The sequence below is a fragment of the Haliaeetus albicilla genome, chromosome 13 (genome assembly GCF_947461875.1).
Source record: "Haliaeetus albicilla chromosome 13, bHalAlb1.1, whole genome shotgun sequence".
Lineage (NCBI taxonomy): Eukaryota > Metazoa > Chordata > Aves > Accipitriformes > Accipitridae > Haliaeetus > Haliaeetus albicilla.
Genome location: NC_091495.1, coordinates 29,144,395 through 29,165,544, shown reverse-complemented (window position 1 = coordinate 29,165,544; position 21,150 = coordinate 29,144,395). Strand labels below are relative to the sequence as shown.

General features: G+C 37.0%; 1 protein-coding gene across 1 annotated transcript; it reads left to right on the top strand.

Annotated features, from left to right (window-relative positions):
• Positions 1–236: 236 nt before the first annotated feature.
• EXO1 (exonuclease 1) lies at positions 237–20,320 on the top strand. Its single transcript, XM_069800641.1, has 14 exons — positions 237–389; positions 824–997; positions 2,710–2,829; positions 3,741–3,864; positions 4,636–4,773; positions 4,982–5,194; positions 6,973–7,160; positions 7,993–8,089; positions 8,680–8,896; positions 9,917–10,172; positions 11,422–11,905; positions 12,428–12,529; positions 16,654–16,847; positions 18,699–20,320. The coding sequence occupies exons 2-14, from the start codon at positions 837–839 to the stop codon at positions 18,838–18,840; spliced, it is 2,436 nt and encodes an 811-aa protein (XP_069656742.1). The 5' UTR covers positions 237–389; positions 824–836; the 3' UTR covers positions 18,841–20,320.
• Positions 20,321–21,150: the final 830 nt, after the last annotated feature.

Sequence of the window (21,150 nt, the reverse complement as noted above, 5' to 3'; positions counted from 1 at the left end):
GCCTCCCCGCCCCGCGCGGAGCATGCCGGGTCCTGTAGTCCCCCGCCGGGGGGGGCGGGGCCAGTGCCCTGAGCGCGCGCTGCTTGAAAGCTCGGAGCGGCTGCCGCGCGCTACGGCCGAGCAGAGCGGAGCGGAGCGGAGCGGAGCGGGCGGGGGCCGGCCGGCGCGCGGGCCTCCCCTTCCTCCCCGCCGTGTGAGGTACTGGCGCGCGGCGCTCCGCGGCGGTTGGTGATCGCGTCCCCCCTCAGCCCCTCTCTCAGCCCCCGAGCCGGCCGGTGGCGGCCCGCCCCGAGGCGGAGGCGCCGGCGGCGCCATGGGGGAGGCGGCCCCGAGGCGGGAGAGCTGCCTTAGACCCTCTCGCCCCCGGGCAGGTTCCGTTCCCGGTGTCGGTACGTGCGTGCCCCTCAGGGGGAGGCCGTGAGGGACGGCGCGGGGAGGCCCCGCCGGCCTCTGAGCCCCTGACCGAAGCGGGGGAAGGGGGCCGTGCCTGGCGCTCCTTGTGCCCCCCTCCCGGCCCCGCTGTCTCTCGGGGAGCGTGCGCGGGGCCTGCTGACACCCCCCCCCCCACCCCCCAGGCGCCTGCGGCCCCGCCGGCGGCGGGGACCCACGTCCCCGTGGGCTGCGCGCACCGCTGGCTTAAGGGTTTTGCATCTCTTCGGACGGCGGAAAGGAGCTTCGGCTGCCCAGGGTGCGTGGTGGCACTCGCAGGAACCTCTCGTGTCTGGTTCAGCCCAGCACCTTGTTTGCAGCCTTGATCTGACGTTCCTTGTGCAAAGATCGAGACTCAGGCTTGCGCTCGCGCTTTTCATTTTCCCGACTGCAGTTTAAGCGACATCATGGGGATTCAGGGCCTACTCCAATTTATCAAGGAGGCTGCTGAACCTACTCACGTGAAGAAATACAAAGGGCAGACGGTAGCTGTGGACACCTACTGTTGGCTGCACAAAGGCGCCTATGCTTGTGCTGAAAAGCTGGCCCGAGGAGAGCCAACAGATCTGTAAGTCTTTGTTACGTTTCGGTCTTGGCCCTCTTACAAATTAGTTTTGTTAGCTTGGCATTTCTTGAGCTAAAAAACAGAGCTTAGATCAGATTTGCATAAGGTCCTGCCCATCTCTGGAAAACTGGGTTGAACTCTTGTTTTAGATGGAATATAGTTTTAATGGAAGATTAATCTTTATCTTTTCAGAAATAAAGCTACACTGATCAGTCTAGATCAAGCTTCACTTATGAAATTTTGATTAAATGTTTGATTGGAGGCAAGAAAGAGTTGGTGGTTTGCAAATGGGTTCAAACCTTTAACTCCTGCTTCTGTTGATATGAAGAACTGTAGAGTTTCATCCAACCTTGCTACCTGCCTTTGAAGGTAGTGGAGATCCCTCAGAGTCCTGAGAACAGGATACACTTCAGCTGAGCAAGAAATTTACTGACATTAATAGTCATAGGAAACTTTGGAATGGTTGAAATTAACTACATGAATATTCTATGACCAAATCTTATTTCCATGCACAGATGATCAGTGATCTTAGACTGGCACTTTTAACTATAGTATGGAGAGTCCTTTCACACTTTAAAATTAATCTGAATTGAGGTATTATATAGCTACAATCCTATTTGCTCCTGTCTTTCAAAAATCATAGTTATTTCTCAGTTTATTTTTTGTAGTTCTAAATCCAGTTTCTTCAGTGCTGATATCCTTAGATTCTAAGTGCTCCTAAGTCTCACCCTCCCTCCTCTCCCTGTCCCCTGCTGGAAAGGTTGCTCTTGCTGTTTTAAACAGTGACTCTAAAAGAAAAAGCAAACTTGAATATTTTTTTTTCTTTTCACCGAGGATCATTGTAATGCATTTAGTGTTTACAGCAGCTGTTAGATTTTAGTTCTGTGCTGCTGATGAAATGATCTCATACAGATCTGTAGAAATAACAGGTAAGGAGATCAGAGGTCCAAGGGAATACATAAAGTTTGGAATATCCTACAAATATTTTACTAAGGGATGGGCTTGGAAAGCAATGGAGGGTTGCCTCCTGGTCCTTACACCATCCTCATTGTTAGTACAGTTTGGGGAACTCTCCTGTCTTTCGGAATATTTTCAGTACCGTGCTTATATTTTTTAGTATGGGAAGATATGTTTGCATGTCTGTCCATAGCTGTATCCTTTGGACCATCCTTTGGACATAGATGTATCCACTATCTGAAGAGTGGATAGTTCCATGAAGAGAGGTTTAATACCCCATCACTCCTCGAACTCTACAAAAGTGCATTTAGTCTGCTTTTCACAAGGCTTCGGGCAAAGATAATGAACTGTCCTTGCCTAACTCCTGTTGTCCTGGCCATTATGAATTGAGTTGCTGAAACTAAAAAGGTGATCTGTGTTTTGACTAGCAAAGTTTTTGGCAGTGTTGAATTCTAATGTAGCAAAATCAAACTGAATTGTACTTGAGTTCTTATTTCACTTTGTGTAGGAGTAGAGAGCAGTCGGTCCAGTTCTGAGTTGTGAGGTGGAGCATTTTGCTTGTTAAAAAAAAGAACAGCATTCAAGTGTTCTTACTCTTTTTGTGATACTGGGGAAATATACGGCCCATTAAGATCCTTGAAAAATAGTTAGTCCTAAACTTGCAGTTCTCCTTTCCTGCAAATAGAAAATATGTAACAGACTTGTGCTTAACAATAAAGTTTATCTTTCTTTTCTTACTTTTGTTATTGTTGACACAGTTATGTAGCTTTCTGTATGAAACTTGTTGATATGCTCCTCTCATTTGGAATTAAACCAATTTTGGTATTTGATGGATGCACCCTACCTTCTAAGAAGGAAGTGGAAAAGGCCCGACGAGAGTAAGTACTGAACTGTATTGATTTGCAAGCAAAGCAGTATGTTTAACACTACAATTCATTTTCAAAGTTGGAAAACCTCAAACTTCAGCTAGGTAGTTATCTCTGGTACACTTCCCTGCAATGTAGTGTTATTTCATTTAATTTACATTTAAAAATCATACAAACCTCTTCTTAGAGGTTTTATTCTAAAAATAGAATTGCACTTCATAAACGAAAGCATTTTTATAGAGGAAGGAAGTAAACCTCTGAGCATTAGTTCCTGTAATGTACTAAGGGCTTTTAGTTTGCCCACCCTTGTATTCTCTGGACAAAAATATTTCTTTCCAGTATAATTTTATTTAAATATAACACCACTTTCCTCATCTTTCTCTACAAATAATCAGATAAACTTGTTTCAGGTTTGGCTTCAGGCCCTATATTATGGGACTTCTCACTGAAGCAGTGAGAATTTTTCAGTAGTGTTTTTTATTTATAAATTTGCATGGGACACATGCTTCCTTCAGTGTGGAGTGAACAATTTCCGGTATTTGAAATGAGGTAAATGCTTTCTGTCCTCTAAACCAATAAGTATCTAATCTCAGATACTCCCATATTCCATTAAATCTATTTTACTGCAACCTGGGAGTGGGTGCATCTCTTCTTTTACACTGCTGATTTCAGTTCCTGAGTTGTTGCTGTTTTCTCAGAAAACATTATAAATTGCAACATGCCAATCTAATCATCCTTGACAATACAATGACTTAGTTATTCTTATGTTTTAAAAAATTATGCAATAGCACAAATTTAGGAAGTGTTCATCTGCAAAGCAATCCCCCCCCCCCTTTCCTACCTGTCTCTTAGTCCTTTCTGCTACTTGTTCTTTTAAGTGAAAAATAATCTGAGGTTGGTGTATATTATTGCTTATCTTTCAGGAAGCGTCAAGCCAGTCTGCTGAAGGGGAAACAATTGTTGCAGGAAGGGAGACTGTCAGAAGCTAGGGAATGTTTTGGGCGCAGTGTAAACGTTACCCATGTTATGGCTCATGAAGTTATTAAAGTAAGTTGTCAATGCTGTTGATACCAACAGTTTTAAAAAAAAAAAATCTACACAGTAGGTAGTACGTCTTACTCTGCTTTTATATGGCTACATCATTACCTCTTCTATGTAGGCAAGAAAAATATAGCCCCCTTCTTAGCCTCTAATTGTCTTGTATACATTGGATTATGTTAGGCAAGGTTAATAAACTTTATCTTCACTTCAAGTTTATTATGCCAAGTTGTATAAATAATGATGACATGTCAATTGAAATACATCTCTTCTTACTGCTATGAACTGACTCTAACACAACAGCTTTGCTTTTGCTGCACAAAAACTAAACACAATTTTTTTTTTTTATTTTTTTTTTCTGCCTTGGCTGGTTCCTGAGAATAGACTACAGAAAAAATTCTGGCTGCTTAAAAACCTTCCTAGTAGCTTTTTGCTATCCTTCCACTGCTGTCATTGGATCTTTATCTGAATAGTATTACATTTGTTCTAGTGCTGTTTTCCTTTGTCCAGAATATAACTTGCATGAGTTTGAAGCTGGCCCCTGTGGTCACATGCAGTGAGCATAGTGTTACAGGCCAACACAGGAAAGGTTGTTTTTGTAAACTAGTCTATATAGGTCTAAAGTGCTTGAAACTTGAGTTTTGAATACGAAATATAGGGCTTTAATGGGGGGGGGGGGTGTGATTAAAAAGATCATGGTTTCAGTTTTTTAAGGTAAAGGTTCTTACGCTTTCAGATGTCTACATGCAAAATGCTTGTATGCTTCTTGTTTATGTACAGGCTGCACGAGCCCGGGGAGTTGATTGTATTGTTGCTCCTTATGAAGCTGATGCTCAGTTGGCTTATCTTAATAAGACTGGAATGGTTCAAGCTATAATTACAGAAGACTCTGACCTTTTAGCTTTTGGATGCAAAAAGGTAGGGAAGAAAATACTAATAGCCTTTACCTCTTGCTGATATCTTAAAAAAACAGTTTGAAGTTGCCAAATGTGTTTGATGTCTGGATTTACTCTGCTACAGTAAATGGGGGAAACTGAGAATAGCACTCAGTCTCTGTTTCCACGAAGTGCAACAAACTAGCTTATATGGGTGAAAATTATTGTTTTCACTTCCTCTTGACTTCCAGGTATTTCTGAAAATTGACAAGTTTGGAAATGGACTAGAGATAGATCAAGCTCGACTAGGAAACTGCAAGCAGCTTGGAAATGTATTTACAGAAGAGAAATTCCGCTACATGTGTATTCTTTCTGGTTGTGACTACCTCTCGTCAATTCATGGAATTGGGTTAGCTAAAGCATGCAAGTTACTAAAATTAGCCAACAACCCAGATATTATAAAGGTAAACCTGGTTTTGCTTTGTGCATTGGCTTCTTAGGCCTATATCAGTACATATGAAATTAACACTGAACTGAAAATATGAAGGGTTCTTGACTTCCTCTGTTTTGAGAGTGCTAAAAGAAGTATGTTTTTATCTGTGCTTTAGAAAGATGCTGAGCTAAACTTACTCAAATGTTAAAGCTATTATATATTTAATGAAATATACCAAAGTAAACTTAAAGAATTATTCTGATCCTTCAAGGGCATATTCTACTTGAGGAGAGACTTAATTTTTTTGTAAGGCTCTGGATTTTTTTTTCCCCTCATTACATGTTCTTCTGGTTTTGCAGATTAATTATTAGAACTGCTAATTGAACTCTGTTACACTTGCATAAGCACACTTCTATCTGTGTGGGTGAGGGGCAGGCACTGGGAATCTTATTTGATTCCCTTTTGGCATTTAATTACATACATATGGTTACAGACATTACTATATTAAAAACATCATGGAAGAGAAGTTTGGTATGGTGTGAAACAAAAAATAAGGTAGGTTGTGTGTTGTCTTATTCAATGTGTGAAATGAAAACAAATCTAGTGTTAGGAAATACAGAGGCTTAGAGAGTGGGAGTAACATTTGTGTAGATAGTAAGGGAGAAGAGAGGTTTTTAAGAGCTAATAAGAAAAATACCTTGTGTGGCTGTCCTGGAGGCAGGTAAATCTAATCCAGAAAAGCATTTAAATATGCAGTCTAATTAACTTACTGTATCTTCTTTCTTAAGTTACTTCTATGCTTTAGTGTTTTTTTTTTTTTCCTCAAACAGGCTATACACAAAGAACTATGATTTTTAGTTTTAAAATGTTTTGTATTATGTAGAGCAGGCATCAAAGCCAACTGTTTTCTTGGCTTCTGTGGAAGTAAAAAGGGAACTTTGAACTTTTCCCATACGAATCATGTCCTTTAATGTATCTCTTTTTGAGCAAAATGTCAGGATTTAATAATTTGAAAAACTTTTCACTTAGTAATTTGTCATGTGATTCATCACTGCTATTTTCCAACAGTGTTGGAAAGTCATGAGTAAGTCAAAAGATACAAAGTAGTCTAACAGTGCCTGTTCAAAGTCTTACTTCTTAATGAGGTGAGTGAATTTGCCTGTACTTAGGATGCATGGCCAAAACACAGCTGATGTTTTATTTGGAGAGGAGGAGAAACTCTTGCCTCTAGCAGTATGATAAACTTGATCAAAAGAACATAATCTGCCTTCTGTGAAACTGGAAAATGTAGAGGTCAATGAATTATTAGGAACTTCTTTTAGAGTGGTGCAGTAACAATATATAGGAGGAGCTACCAGATCAATATGTAGTCTTCTGTGATGAGAAATGATGGGGGCAGGGGGGGGGGAATCTGATTAGTTTCGCTTTTTTCTATTCTAAAAACACCCACATATTGCTTATGTTTTCTGATAATATGAATGATAAAATTTGATATGTATTCATTTTAACAAATATACCTTAAGGAGATGCTCTGTATTTCTATTCAGATTTTGTTTTTATTTAGTGGACAAAAAGTATTTATAATGAGTTTGTGTTATTTGTGTGATTGTAAACAACTTGAGAGTGGGAAAATAACGTACAAAACTTCTTTTTTCCTTCCCCTGTTTAAGTTGAATCTGCTTGTTGTAACAGGACACACATTCTACATTTAATTACAAGCAAAGATACTTAATAATTGAAATGTATTTAACCTTTTGTGTAACCTGTTTAAATGAAACACTTAAGCGTTTTTGTTTTTTTTCTTGACAGGTTATTAAGAAAATGGGGCAGTACTTGAAGATGAATATAACAGTACCGGAAGAATACATACAGGGTTTTACACGAGCCAATAATACATTCCTTTATCAGTTAGTTTTTGATCCTGTCAACAGAAAATTAGTTCCTCTGAATGCATATGGGGATGATATTGATCCAGAAACACTAATTTATGCAGGACGGTATCCTTTGTGTTGAAACAGCAGAGTGGGGAAATAAGGGTGAGCAGATGTGGTGTCTTATACTTTTCATTGCATGTGTGGTGTACTTACATTTTTCATTGCAACTCTGCTGTTGACTAAAGCCTGGCTTTTCTGCAATCTTAGAAAGTTTGCTTTTGCTCTGATTTTAATTAATAAAAAACTACAGGGGGTAACTGAGTGATCTATCATTACCATATCTTTTTAGGCAGAAGTTATTAATCTCTTTTCTTTTTAGAAAACAACTCATTAAATACAGGTTATGTTTAAACTGTTTGAGTCACTTTATGACTGTCTTTAATTTTCTGCCTGTGTTAACTGTGTTATAATCTCTGCCATCTTAATTCTTGTAATCCGTGTTCAACTCGTTCCCTAATCTAAGCGTATCCTGTTTTACCAGGTATCTCTTCCTTACACAGCAAGTAGCATTTTGCCACATTTGTGCAGCATAAGTTTCAGCATGGAAGATTAGGAAAATGAAGAAAGAGGGGATTGTTGAAGTAGTTACTAGCTTTGTATGTTCTTCAAGCCACCTAATCTCTGGCATTTCCAGAAATTACAAGGAAGATGGTAACTTTACTGATGATGAGTAAAGGTTTTCCTTTTGACTTTTGTGATTTGCCAAGCACTGCAGGTCTATTACAGTTGCTGTTGCATCAGATTGAGCCATGAGTAGTAGTATTAATGCTTTTGGTTAATATTCTAGCAATGCTTTTTAGCACAAAAATGGGAAACAGCTAGTTTAACTTTCATGCTATGGTTCTTGAAATTTAATGTAATATTCAGATATTTTCCCTTAACATGATGGGAACAGACATTTTGGTGATGGTACAGCTTTTCAAATTGCCATCGGCAACATTGATATCGATACAATGGAACAAATTGATAATTATAACCCTGACACTGCACAGGTAACATCTTTGTTCTGATGTTATATATTAAGATTTTGATGTGGGTTTGTACATTTAAGGAAGAATATGATTGAATGTTATCTGCAACTGACTTGGCAGTGAAAGCTATTCTGCTATTACAGAAACTGTATGCTCCCACATGCATATTTCTCATTCTTTGTACAGGTAAAATCTTACTTTTCATTACTTTAATGTTTGTTTTACTTTCAGGCTTTTTTGGTAAGTCCTTAATACTATTGACAGAAGTAACTGATTTAAAAAGAACATTCTCAAAGAGATTTCGATTTCTTCCAAGTATATAAATCTGAGGAAAATATTTTCCCAAATCAGGTTTTCAGAATAGAAATGAAATTTAAACTTTTAATTTTGTCTGAGATAAGCAGTTATTCACTTGTGCCATATTGGAATGAAGAAGTCATGGCAGCACAAAAGAAAAAGAATTTGTATGAAAACTGAGAGAAATGTGGGAACAAAAAAAGACAATGTTTGTGTAGAGTGTCAAAATGTCCTTATATGTTAAATCAGGAAATCATATGTAGAAGGCAAAATCATAAACCTATGTTTTGGTTTTTTAATTTTTTTTCTTGTAGCCTGTGCAGCAGAGAAGTTGTGGCTGGAATGACAGACATGCTAATCATGTAAATAGCATTTGGAGCAGAGACTACAAGCTTGGCCCTAATGCAGATACTGTTCCTCATAAAGTGCATTTAGTAGAGAAACCAACAACCAAAGGCATGGAGAAGATAATTAGTGTTAAAGGACTAAAATTTCCAGGCAAAGAGCTCTTGGCCAAAAGGCCAAGGAGTGGTATGTTTTTATTAAAATAAGTATATGAATAACCGTAGAAGGTTGTGGGGAAATAAATGATTTTATCTTACACTTGATGGCATGAGATTTTGGGGGCCTAACTCTAACTTTCGTCTATATTCCGTTTTCAACAAGCTGCAAGGCTAACAAGCCATAATATTAAAGCCTATGTAACAATTAAGGGTGGCAGCAAACTTTCAGCAGCACTTGATTTTAACTTCCTTTAATTTGCTATAAAACTTTCTTGTTTTCAGTTTTAAGTGATCATGTTTAATACTATCTGTTCTGGTTTTAGATATTTTTGGGTTTAATTTCCATCTTATAATGGCTTGTGAAGAAAAGAAATGAAAATAGCCTTTTTCCTAGAGTTGATATTTGACCAGACAGAAAATTTGAAGAATGTTTTTTGCACTCTTCTAATGCTGTGCTGCCTGTATTCCCTGTATAGGTATTCTTTACTCCAACTTCCTCACTTTCTTTACTAAACCTGTGCTATGTTGTCTTCTATACCACCTATGTGGGCTTGTAATAGAAGGGACACTTCTTTGTTCCCATTGTGCTCTATCCGATATGTTAAGTATTTTCTCTTCCTCTGCTTCCTTTGCTTTCTGACTATGCTACCAGCACTCCTTTTTTGCCTTTGTTACTCCAGATATCTTCCTACTCCCTGGGTCATCAAAACTTGTAGTTAGTTTAGCAACCTGCCTTTAAGTCAAATTTAGTTTTTCTTTCAAAGTGTTTAAAAACAAAAACAAACAAAAACCCAAACAAACAAACATCATGTTTCATTTCAGCTGTTCTTCCTTCAACTCTGTCTACTGTTTCATAGAAAGTTACTTTTAAGGCTATGTACTAGAAAACAGCTGTGTTAAAGACTTCTAAATTGTAATGTCAAGGATGTTCCTACCAGAACTTACTAAAATTTTTAAGCCTCTTAAGAGTAAATATGTAATGCTCAATTCTCTCATAGCTGGTTAATTCTAGAATATGCTTCTACAGTGATGCTTAAATTGTCTTTAGATTTAGAAGAAATCTCAGATGGAGATCTGTTGAACCAATATTCATTTTCAAAAGCAAAAAAATTCAAGAAGGAGAGTGATGGTGATGATCAAGCACAAAAAAGCATCTCAGCAATACAATGCCTTGATTCTTCAGGGAATTCTGTCACTCAAGAAAGCTCTAACTCCCTGCCCAGAGTTAGAAATAAATTTGCTTCCTTTCTACAAAGGAAAAACAAAGAGAAGGATGCTGTAATTGTTCCAGGAACAAGAAGCAGGTATGCTTACATCACGCGTTTTAATAAGTAGCAAAATACTATTTGCTGTCCTGGTTGCTGAAATAACCTGAATACTGAAAATGAGAAAAATGCTACCTCAGACTTTTTTATGCAACTGTATTAATGCACCTGTAGTCCTGAGCTGACATGGGGAACCCTTTGTGCCAGGCATGCTATCTATGTGTGAGAAAGATAGATAAATAATGTCAATTTTTTACTGCAGAAATGAAGACTGTGAGACTATGCAATACAGTCTAGCCTCTAGGTATCAAAATTAATTAGAAATTGGCTGTATTTCTTTTCCAGGTAAAGGTCATATGACATATCTCAAAAAAAAAAAAAAGTAGTTGCTTTGTGCCAAGTATGTAAGCAGTTAGTAAATATATTGACTTATGTTGACAGGGTTTTTTGTTTGTTTCAGTAAAGCCAAACCTGGTCATACTGTAGGACAAATACCTCTTCTTATCCCATCCAGTTGATGCTCCTGATCTCTGCACTAGCACTTTGAGAAGAGAGACTTTGGGTTTGTTAGGGTTTTTTAATTGGCTACTTGTTACGGGTTTTTTGGTCACATTTGGCCACAGATACAGAATTGGTTTTACAAAGCATTATCACAATTATGTCTCTTATTCAAATTATTTAAGATAAAAATTACACAATATTTTTGAGCAGTGTAATTTTATGGAACAGTCTTAATACTGATGGCTTTTAGGTTTAATACACACCTTCCTGAGCTGAAAGTTTTGTTTTGTTGCATCAAATATTAAGAGTTGTCAGTGAGGGTAGGTTCTTCTCTAAAGCAATGCTCAGTTTCGTAAAAAGCTCTGATGTGTACTTGCTCTTAGGAGCTGCTGCTATAGCATGGAAAAGAACTAGATAGGTTCTAGTTTCCTTGATAAGAAGTGCTGAAGTGTTTCATTACTGTTTAGGTCTATGATAATTAATGAATATATTCTTAAATTTTGTAGGATTCCTAATTGTTTCTCTTTTTCAGTTGAAGAACTTTATTAGTATCTTAGTCAATGAATGACATGTTTACAGATGCTTCTTTTCCCTTTTTTTTACTGTTATCTGTTAAATGCCTCCCTGAGGGACTAAGACTTTGCCCATTGTCAAAATAATTTGTGTCTGCAAGTGTATTTCAAAACTAAAATTGATGGATAAGAGACAACTGTTGGATTTTGGAGATGACATATTCATTTGCAGTAACTTTCTTCTCCCTTGCCTTCACCTTTTTTCACTTTTTTAGGTTTTTCTGCAATGATGCAATTATGTTTGATGGTAGCGCAAAGAAGGATGATAGTGATCTAACTCAAGATGCTGAGCAGGATTGCCAGAAACAGGAAGTAAAACAGGTAGCAGAAGATGTTTCTCAGTTTTCAGAAACTGAAAAATCAACAAGGACTATCTTTACACCTCCTGGAGAAACGCAGAAAAACTGCTTCCGGTGGTTTAGCAGCCTCGTAAATAATTCAGGAAATCCTGGTCCATCTCATACTGTATTTTCACAGCAGTTTCACCAACAGAGAAGCAACTGCATGGTATCCCAGGAAGATCAGATTAATGGGGTACAAACAGACAGCGGAGCAGTGCATGGCGAATTGGAGGAAGAATCCTCCCCTTTAACAAAACTGAAACAGTCATCACAGTCTCAAAGGTCTTGTGAGCCAACAGAATGCAGTCTGGAGTCTTCAGAAATACTGCAAGTGTCTAACAACAGTTCAGATGCAGAAGTAAGAAAACTAGACATTGTTTCAGCATTTGCTTTCACTTTAAATTATAAAAGAAATTAGGCAGCAAAGTCTTCTCTTCAAAATGATACCCTGGAGATTACGTAGCTTGTGCTGACAAAACTTGTCAATGCTTAATGTGTAGTTGTGTAGAATGGGTTGACTTACTAGCTTAAATCAAGTCTGTTCTGAGAGGTTTTTGTTTGTCTTCAGTCTTTCCACTGCTATCACTGCGGTGCGTTATAAAAAAACCTGGTAGGCTAGCTTTTGCTCTCTGCTTTTGTTAGTCCCTAAAGAAGTCCTTTTGGAAAGCATGTGTGTCACTATAGTGTTGCTTGCTGAAAATAAGCCCAGGTTTTTGTAGAATTCCCTAGAATTGCTGAAAACATACCTTTATAAAGTACATATGTGTAGATATAAAAATAGACGTGTAAAACAAACAAACAAAAACTAAACAAAAAAAATCCTAACAAAACGCAAACCACCTAACTGTTTTAAAACCAAATTAATTTTGTCTTGATGAAGGAATCTGACTCCAATTCAAAACTGGCTGATGATCAATGTACTCAGTCTCCAGTATTTTCTGCTGTTCAAACTGACAGAAAAAATATGATCATAAAGGCCAAGGTAAGAATTCTTTTAACTTTCCTATGAGCTCTACTAAACTTTGAAAATCATTTTTTTGCGTTCTACTAGTTCATTCTAGAACTTTTAATGAAAAAAATCTTAAGCAATGCACATGTTGGCAAGAGATAACTATACTCCTGTTCATCTGTATCAGAGATGAGAAGAACTATAACCAGTCCACCTATGATTGATATCACAGCTGCAACTTGTTTGGGGATTTTAAATGCTTCAGTATAAAATAAGAAGCCAAGCTAAGCCAAAAAAACCACTTCTTAATTTTCCTCAGGCATGCTAAATACACAGGTTTTATGATACAAATTGCAGTTGTTCATAATCCTGATACAATCACAAGATACAACCTCACTTCATTGCTTGTATTGATATATCTGCTAGTTTAGCAGTCTCCTTCCTCTTTAACTAGAAAAAGCATGTTTAAATTTCAAAATCTGGAAAGTTTTAGTCAACCTTTCTTGTTTAGTTGTTTTAGTGTCTAACAAGGTTTTTAACTAACTAATCAGTATGGAAGAACAGTCAGCTTCCCTTCAGAGCCCACATTTCAGTTATTTCAGTATTGGTTGGGCACCCATAACTTGACTTCTGTGTGGTTTCTTAGATGTCTGAGAATAAACTACTGTCCCTTGTCTTTGTGACATTTCTAAGAGTTTTACTGATTTGTCTAGTTTACAAAACTTCTAAGACCTTAATAGCTAAAAGTGCTCTGAGTCCTTATGCACTCTCATTAGAATTGGCCAAAAGATTCATAAGTCAAAGGAAGACACTTTCATCCTCTCATGTACAACCCTACTAACTTATTTCTCGTAGACAGGCTAAAAATCACAAGCTTGTCTCTGCTAAACAAGAATATTGGGTGTGTTTTGTATAATAGTGACATCTTGTGGTTATTGTTAGTAACTTGTGTTAAGCTGGAATTTATTCTGGAACAAATGATTACAAAAATTGATGCTTTTTCATTAGATTAACATTTTTGCCTGCTTTTCCTCAACAAGGCTGAGCAATGAAATGAAATCATCCTAGGGTTCAGAATTTTATTACTTTGTTTTTCAGAATGCATTTAGTATGTTTTGCTCACCTTAAAGGTATATTGGGAGAATGAATATACTAAATACTGGGGAATACACAGTATGGAAGTAGTTGGGTAATATAAGCTTCATATATAAACAAATTTTCAGGATGCTTGGAGCTCTTCAGACAATAGGAATTTGCTGAAAATCTGTGAGGACAGTAGGGTTAGTTTAAAGCAAGCAGCTAGTATAAGGTTTTCCCTCACTTATTTCCTTGGCCATGCATTCCCTCTGCTTCCTTTACGTGTTGGTAATACTTACGAGTTGGACCAGAAAACTGACCTGGCTGAAAACTGACTTGATAACAATAACCAAAAGGTTGATCATACTGGAACTCAGGCCCTCCCAGACTCTCAGGCTCACGTGAGTCATAGCACCAGTGAGACCACTGAAGAATTGAAGCCAGAATTGAAGAGGGGGGAGGTAGAGATAAGGAGCACCACTTTTGGCTCAGTTTTCCCTTAGGATTGTTTACTGCAAGTATAAAATAAGGATAATCTTTGCTGGTGTTAAGTACAATAAAAGACACCGAAGGGAATACTGAGTTTCCGATTTAGGGAGAAACCAGTCAACCACTTAAAACATAAATTATTCTGATTTTTGTATTCTGAATAATATAGCTGATCTGTAGAGAAATTTAAGAATTGGGGGAGGCAATCTGGGGAAGTTGTCAACTCCAATCGTGGTTCCAATCCAAAATATGAAATGTCTAGCTAAGTCAATTCCAGTATCAAAACTAATAGAAGCTTTTCTCTAACAGATGCCTATAAGATAGTGAACTCTCTAGGACCTTGTAGTTTTTTCTGTGATAGTATTCCAGCTGTGGTTTTTACTGCTAATTATTTTCTACAACCGCTATGAGCTCAGCAGAGGCTAATATTGACAAAAGAAAAGAGCAATCTACTCTGGTTTTAAGTTTCTTAGTGGGTGTTCAACATGCAGCTTTGCCTACTTTTGGGTTAGTTAAGTTATAACTGATGTAATTCAGTACCACAAAGAAATAAATGTAGGATTACAGGTGACTTCACACATGTTGCAAAATGGTTCAGGTGATAGATATACAGCAAAATGCTATAAAGCAGGGAGTTTTAGGATTTTATTTTTATTCTTGCTAGTATTCCTGTTACAGTTTTTAGCCTACATTTTAAACTTTTTTTCCAAAATTTATTTGGGATTCCGAGATCTGCTTAGTCGATTCAAGTAGAAACAATGTCACTTCAATAAAAACTGTATAACAAGTGTGTGTGGTGGTGGGATGACAAAATGCAGTGTCATTCTGGAAAGAACTGAAGTATGAGTTCTCTCTGAAGGGAAGGCTGCCAACATCTTTTGTTTTAAGAAAAAAACTGTTAGGTGATCAATAGCAAATACTTGGATGAGGAAGAGCTATTTGCGTTTGTTAAGTGAAACACGTGAAGTAGGCAGAGCTGTGCCATCTTCTAAAGATGATCCAGCAAAACAGAAAGGATGATTCATTTAGAGCAAAATGCTTTATTCTTAACATTATCTAAATGGGAATTATGAGCATTATTTACAACCTAGGTGTCCCAAACTAATCTTATGTGACCAACTGTAAAATAAGAACTTCCTACAACTGTAGACAGTCACCATCTCTTCTGCAGGTATTGTATTTTGATAGTTATATTTTGGTCCTTGTAATGACAGACAAAAGCTTAAAATAGCAGGCTAGAAGTGAGTGATCACTTAGAAGCTGGTAATTGTGAGTAGCTCATATTCTACAATGAAGTGGCAGAATGGATCAAACAGTAAAACGTTCTAGTGCTTCCAAATGGCTACTTCCCCAAAAAATTGGGGAAAATTATAAGTGTATGTGAGACGCAAGAAAATGATGGAAAATATGAATAAGCCATTTGTGGCCTTTTGCCACTTGTGAACTTATTTGGTAAAGAAAGTTTTCACTTTGTCTAAAAGCACTTTACATGTATGTAATCATTGTGCTATGATCATGCATATATAGTACAAATGGGAAGAGAATGATTAAATAGATAGCAATAGGTATAACTTTTAATTTAAGAAATGCAGTAAGCTACTCAGAAGAAAAAGACCCTGCAGATTGGGCTTCAGTGTGTTTCTTCTGTTGTTAAAATAAACTCATTACTACTTGTGCATGAAGTTCGAGAAGGCAAAAATGATCAACAATGTTATATCAGTATTAGAAAGCATGATAGCAGCAGTCTGAGCAGCTATCAGCCAGTCAGCCTGATATTGACCCCAGAAAAATGACAGGAATATGAGAGGTTGTGGTTAGAGATGAGGATGTGAAATGTAAAAATGACACTGAATGGCATAATTATAGGAATTAAGTCATGTCAAAATGAGTTTCATGTACTTGTAAAAATGAAGAAACAGATTCAGTGCTTGGAAAATAGTGAGTTGAAAATGAGGCACACTTTTTTTAACAATAGGGGTGGTGAATAGCTGGAATAAATTATGTAATGAAGCCATGTATTTTTTTAATTGATATGTTCAAACTTAGGACTGGTTGCATTTGAGAGAGAGATTCTGGCCAAGAACAGCTGTTTTGAGTTCCAGGTACAGAAACTAGATAAGAAGGTCCAACTAGAAGTCTAATGATCCTTGGGGTAATCATACTGGTATCTGCTTAAATTTCACGAAAAATGGAGTTATAGGTATCAGAAAGTGATACCAGAGAGTAGCTTCTCTTAAAATTCTGAAAACTGACATGGAAGAGTTTTTGTTGTGCTCTTATGTAAATGGATGAGAAAATAAATATTCAATAGACCTTAAAAACTGCATTGAAAAGAAATGTATATTCTCAGCCTCTTGGAATACAAAGACTGGTTTGCCAGGTCTTACAGCTGCATTGTCTAATGTTTTTGAGATGACACTTTTTAGATTATAGAAGCTATCTAAATATACTTTGTTGTGGCAATTCAGATTGTGTTATCTCAACACCATGTAAAGCACTTTATTTTTTTTATTATAAGCTTTGCAGCATAGTATCTGTTGCTTACAGGTTGTCATTTTAACCATTTATGCTGTAATATTAAAATCTCACAGGTTCCTGGTTTACATAAATCCAGTTGTATGGGGTCGCGTATTGTAACAAAGCTCAAGCCATTGATACCAGCTAAAGTAAGCGGACTAAGCAGGAAACTGTCACCTGTGCAGAAGAGAAATCACTGTGATGCTGAAAATAAGCTGGGACTGCAAGCCACCATTAGTGAACTCCGGAAAAACTTCCAATTTAAAAGGTGAGTTGCGTTAACCCTTTATTTAGCACCCCGTATACTTTTTTCCCCAAAGAAACAATTTTCAAAGCAGACTCTACATGTCTCCTCCACACAATTCAATAAAAATAATAGCTTAAGATAGATATTTTCTATATACAATTTTAGTTTCCTAAGCTTGATATAACCATGAAGTATGATTTGTGGTAAATATGCTCTTTTTTCTTTCTAATCAGGAAGAGCTCTCAGTTAAAATTCATTTATTGAAGTAGTGCATTTAGGTTAACATAATTTATATGAAAATTATTACCATTGTTTGACAAGAAATATCAAAAGACTTTTCTTAGTGTAAGTGAAAAAGCGGCGTAAAAGTTGCCAGACTTAATTGAATGCAAGGTTGTTTCTATTTAACTTTATGTGCCTCTTACATTTTGAGATGGCTGATTGTCAGAACTCTTCTGCTTTCAAGATGATGGTGAACTGATGGAATATTTCTGTTAGCTGAAGTCTCTGGTTACAAGAGACATTTTTGCACATTATGAAATGCTATTGTTTTCCCTTGAGCAGATGAGTTGGCTAACTTGAAGTTTCTGCAAATATCTTCAAGGTTTGAACTTGAAGGACAATGATTATTTTAAAAAAAAGAGTGTAGGTATTCTAACTTATGCTGTTTCCATGGCTCAGGTAAAAAAATCTTGATGGCAAAGCTTTCCCAGCTCCAAGTAGCAATCTTAACCTTGAATAAATAAGTCTTATTTAAATAAAATTATTATTCTCATTAACCTGAAGCAAAACGTGAGTAGGACTTAAAGTATTCTCTTTGCACTGAGCAGTAAATATAAGACTGGTGAGCATTTGATAAGTCAGATGATATATTTTAGTAAGCTTGGGCCTTATGGTAGGCTATTATAAACATACAACTGATTTCTGTTTAGGAACTATTACTTGTGGTATTAACATTTTTAGAAATCTTACTTTTTATTATCCTCTTGGTGTGGGTTAAGAATGACAGTTTCAAAGAGGAAGTAGAAGTGTTTGTGTATGTATTGCTTGAACTCTAATTGGGAATGTCTGACCAGGATTGTTCACAGGGAGAAAATTCATATATTTTGATTTATCAGAATACAAGCAAATAGAACAGAGTGAGCCTAGATGGCACTCTGTTCCTTTTTCTCTGCTGATGGTTGCAAGACTTAGCTCCCAACATCCACATTTTATCCATCCAGTTCTGGTTGGTCTGTAACTTCTGGGTATATACTGGGGATATATATTTTTGTATATATTACTTCTATGTAGATAAAGTACCTGTTTATTAGCTTTTAGGGGATTCTTTTCTTAATTTATTTCACAAAAAGGTTTTTCTCACTGCCAGGACTTACTTAGCTCTGACTATTCTGTTTATTGTTTTTTCAGATTTTAAAATGTTTCTAAATTAGCCTTATCTTAAGAATTATATTGCCTAATGGCAAATAAATCACGTGGGACACTAATCTGTTCTGTCCTAATGTCAAGACTCAGGGGTTATATATGAAACTACAGTTATTCAGAAGACTTAAATGTTAAGGAAGCATGTACAACCCAGAGCAGGATGGGGTACTGCAGTCTTTCAGATATAAAGCTAATAACTATCATTCTGTCACAGGATAACTGGAACAGTTGAAATCACTTTCAGTGAAGTTGTTCAGCTGTAGTGTAATTGAAATTAAAACTTCCCATCACAAATTTTTATTTTGAGTTTATTCATAGATGAGTGGGTAGTTAGGTGAGGGGTCTTGCTTTGTTTTAACTCGTATGTTCTTACAGGTCTGTGGTTAGAAATATACAATATCATAACGTTCTTTGGTTTTGTTTTGTCTTTGGGTTTTTTTTGTGCAGGCAGTATGAAAGACTTCCTTCTTGTAAAAAGTCGGATCCCTTGTCTCCAATCAAAGATAATATACAGCTCACTCCAGAAACAGAAGAAGAAATCTTTAATCATCTGGAACGTAGTCATGTTCAGAGAGCTATATTCCAATGAACTGTATGCTATGCACAATACGATGCATTTTTAACCATTGTCAAAATTTACCTTCTGGATATTTCATCAATATAGAAAAGATGCTTTGAAAACCAGCTATATATTTTAGTCTGAGTAGTGATTTGTCATCTATTGTATAAAAACGTGAGTTAGAAGGTACAGTTCTATACTGACTGGAATAAAATCCTTCAGATGCCTGTGTTCTCTTATTCGAAGTCTCATGTTAAATTTTTGTCCAAACCTTTTTCAGCTGCCTCTGGGCATTTTATGTAGGTCACATATGTAATACCAAGTTTCGACAACAGCTATAGCTTTGCCTTTGCACAACAGCAGCAGAACAAGTTTGTGTCTTAATTTTTAATAGTTGATAATATTTTTTTGCCTCTTTCTGCCTCCTTTCCTCTTGAGCTTAATGTGGCTCCAAGACAGGAGTAAAACTGCTGTTCAGTGTTCATAACAGCCTTCACTGTACTTCCATCACTGTGTTAACTATTTCTGTTCCCTATAAGGTAAGATCTGCTGTCTCAACAGTTAGCTTTGTTTGATACAGTCATGTTATTGGTGGGAATAACTTGGGGACTGCAGAAAGGAGTATCACAAACGTTTTGTCCCCAAAGTCTCACATTAGTAGAATGATATCTGAAGAAATACAGTGTGTTCTTCTGTTTTACCTGCTCTTTCCATGTTTGTAGTCTTATCCAGCATCAGACACACAAACTATTAGTCCTCTGAGCTAAGGGTCACAGAAGAGCATTGTCCTCACAACAAACCAAGCTTCTGTCTTCAACAGCCAATCAACTAAAGGAAAAGAATCCAGGAGACTAGGGTCCTTGCTTTGGATGACTGAATTATGATGAAATACTACGATGGGATTTCAGACTTCTAGCTTTAAAAATCAGGATTTGAGTCAATCTAAAGATATGTCTAAATTTTTTTCCTTTTTTTTTAGGAGAGGATAATATCTCTTTCGGCAGCAGATGAAGGTACAAAAGGATATCTTAACCTGTGAAAAGTATCCTTTCCATTCCTGAGATGAATAAGTCCCCTCCATCTTTGAGCTTTTGTCAAAAATTTAAAGTTTGAAATTGACCTATGGGAGGCAGGGTGGGTTTTGGTTTTTTTTTTTTTAACTGCAAGGTACTTTTTTCTCTTTAAGAGAATTTGCATCTCTGAAACTAAGGTGACCAGCTGCATTAAATGACAAAGAATCTGTTTACAAGAGTAGGTTATGTATACATTTGTGGGAATAGTCCTCTTATTTCTACATTTGTGTTGAAGGCATGGTATATAAGGAATTGAAGCAATGATGCTCTAGGAAGGCTTCCTCTCATGTGCACCACTAGAAAATTCCTACTCCTGAAAAGCAGGGGTTTTAACATTGATCTTCAATGAGAATTTTTATCTTTGGTGTGATGTGACAAATAAAGGCTAGTAATAAATGTTTCTGTATTTCCAGTCATAGAACTATTGCCTAGAATAATTTCTTACAATGACAGAATGAATTTTTGAAGGGAAAACAAAAATAATTTGTTTTTCTCCGTTGCTTATTTATCAGTGTGGGAGTTGCAAGGTTACTTTGTACAGTTCATCCTTGCCTGTTACCTGCCTCTTCAGTCAAGGAGCCACTTGTTCCTGCTTTAGTGGATCATCAGAAAAGACAAACTACTCATGTTTGTATTTTCAAGGACAGGTAATTTTAAGGGAGTATAGGACATCTTACATGCAAGCTACATGCATGAAAGCAGTACTGCCTCTTAATTCTGTTGCCTGCAGATACTGCCTTACCTGTTCTTGTAGTTCATTTATTGAAAAAAAACCATCCCTTGTTTTACTCTAGCTTCTTTGAAGAGAGAATCAGAGGAAATAAAGCAAATGTTTTCATACATCCATATTGACACTATTTTGTCACAAATGGGTGCCCTGTTTTTTTGTCTGTTTTTTACAGACAGGAGAGTAAAAATATAATTGACAATGCCTCTAAAGGCATAGGGTGTGTAACAACTTGCTGGAGTGCTATTTCAATGGTAGGTATCAGGGGAATTATTCAAGCAAAAGTGCTTCTTGATTGTATTACATTGTATGGTCTTAAAGTAGATTTCTTAAAAATGCTTTAGTATAATTTCTGGTTTGTGCTTTGGAGGTCTTGGGTTCTGACTTCACACTGTAGGAGGTTCTTTTCAGAAAGCAGCTAATAAAGTAGAGGCCTTTATTACATTACATGTAAGTATATAGTACATGTAAACATATAATAGCATGTAAGTTTTGTAGTTAAGTGTGGTGTTCTTGGGTTGGTGTTTGTTTTATGAAAGA

Coding starts and splice junctions, on each gene's coding strand:
- EXO1 (XM_069800641.1), top strand. CDS start 837: ATGGGGATTCAGGGCCTACTCCAATTTATCAAGGAGGCTGCTGAACCT. Junction 5,195..6,972: donor ACAACCCAGATATTATAAAG/GTAAACCTGGTT, acceptor TTTTCTTGACAG/GTTATTAAGAAAATGGGGCA. Junction 16,848..18,698: donor AAAAACTTCCAATTTAAAAG/GTGAGTTGCGTT, acceptor TTTTTTGTGCAG/GCAGTATGAAAGACTTCCTT.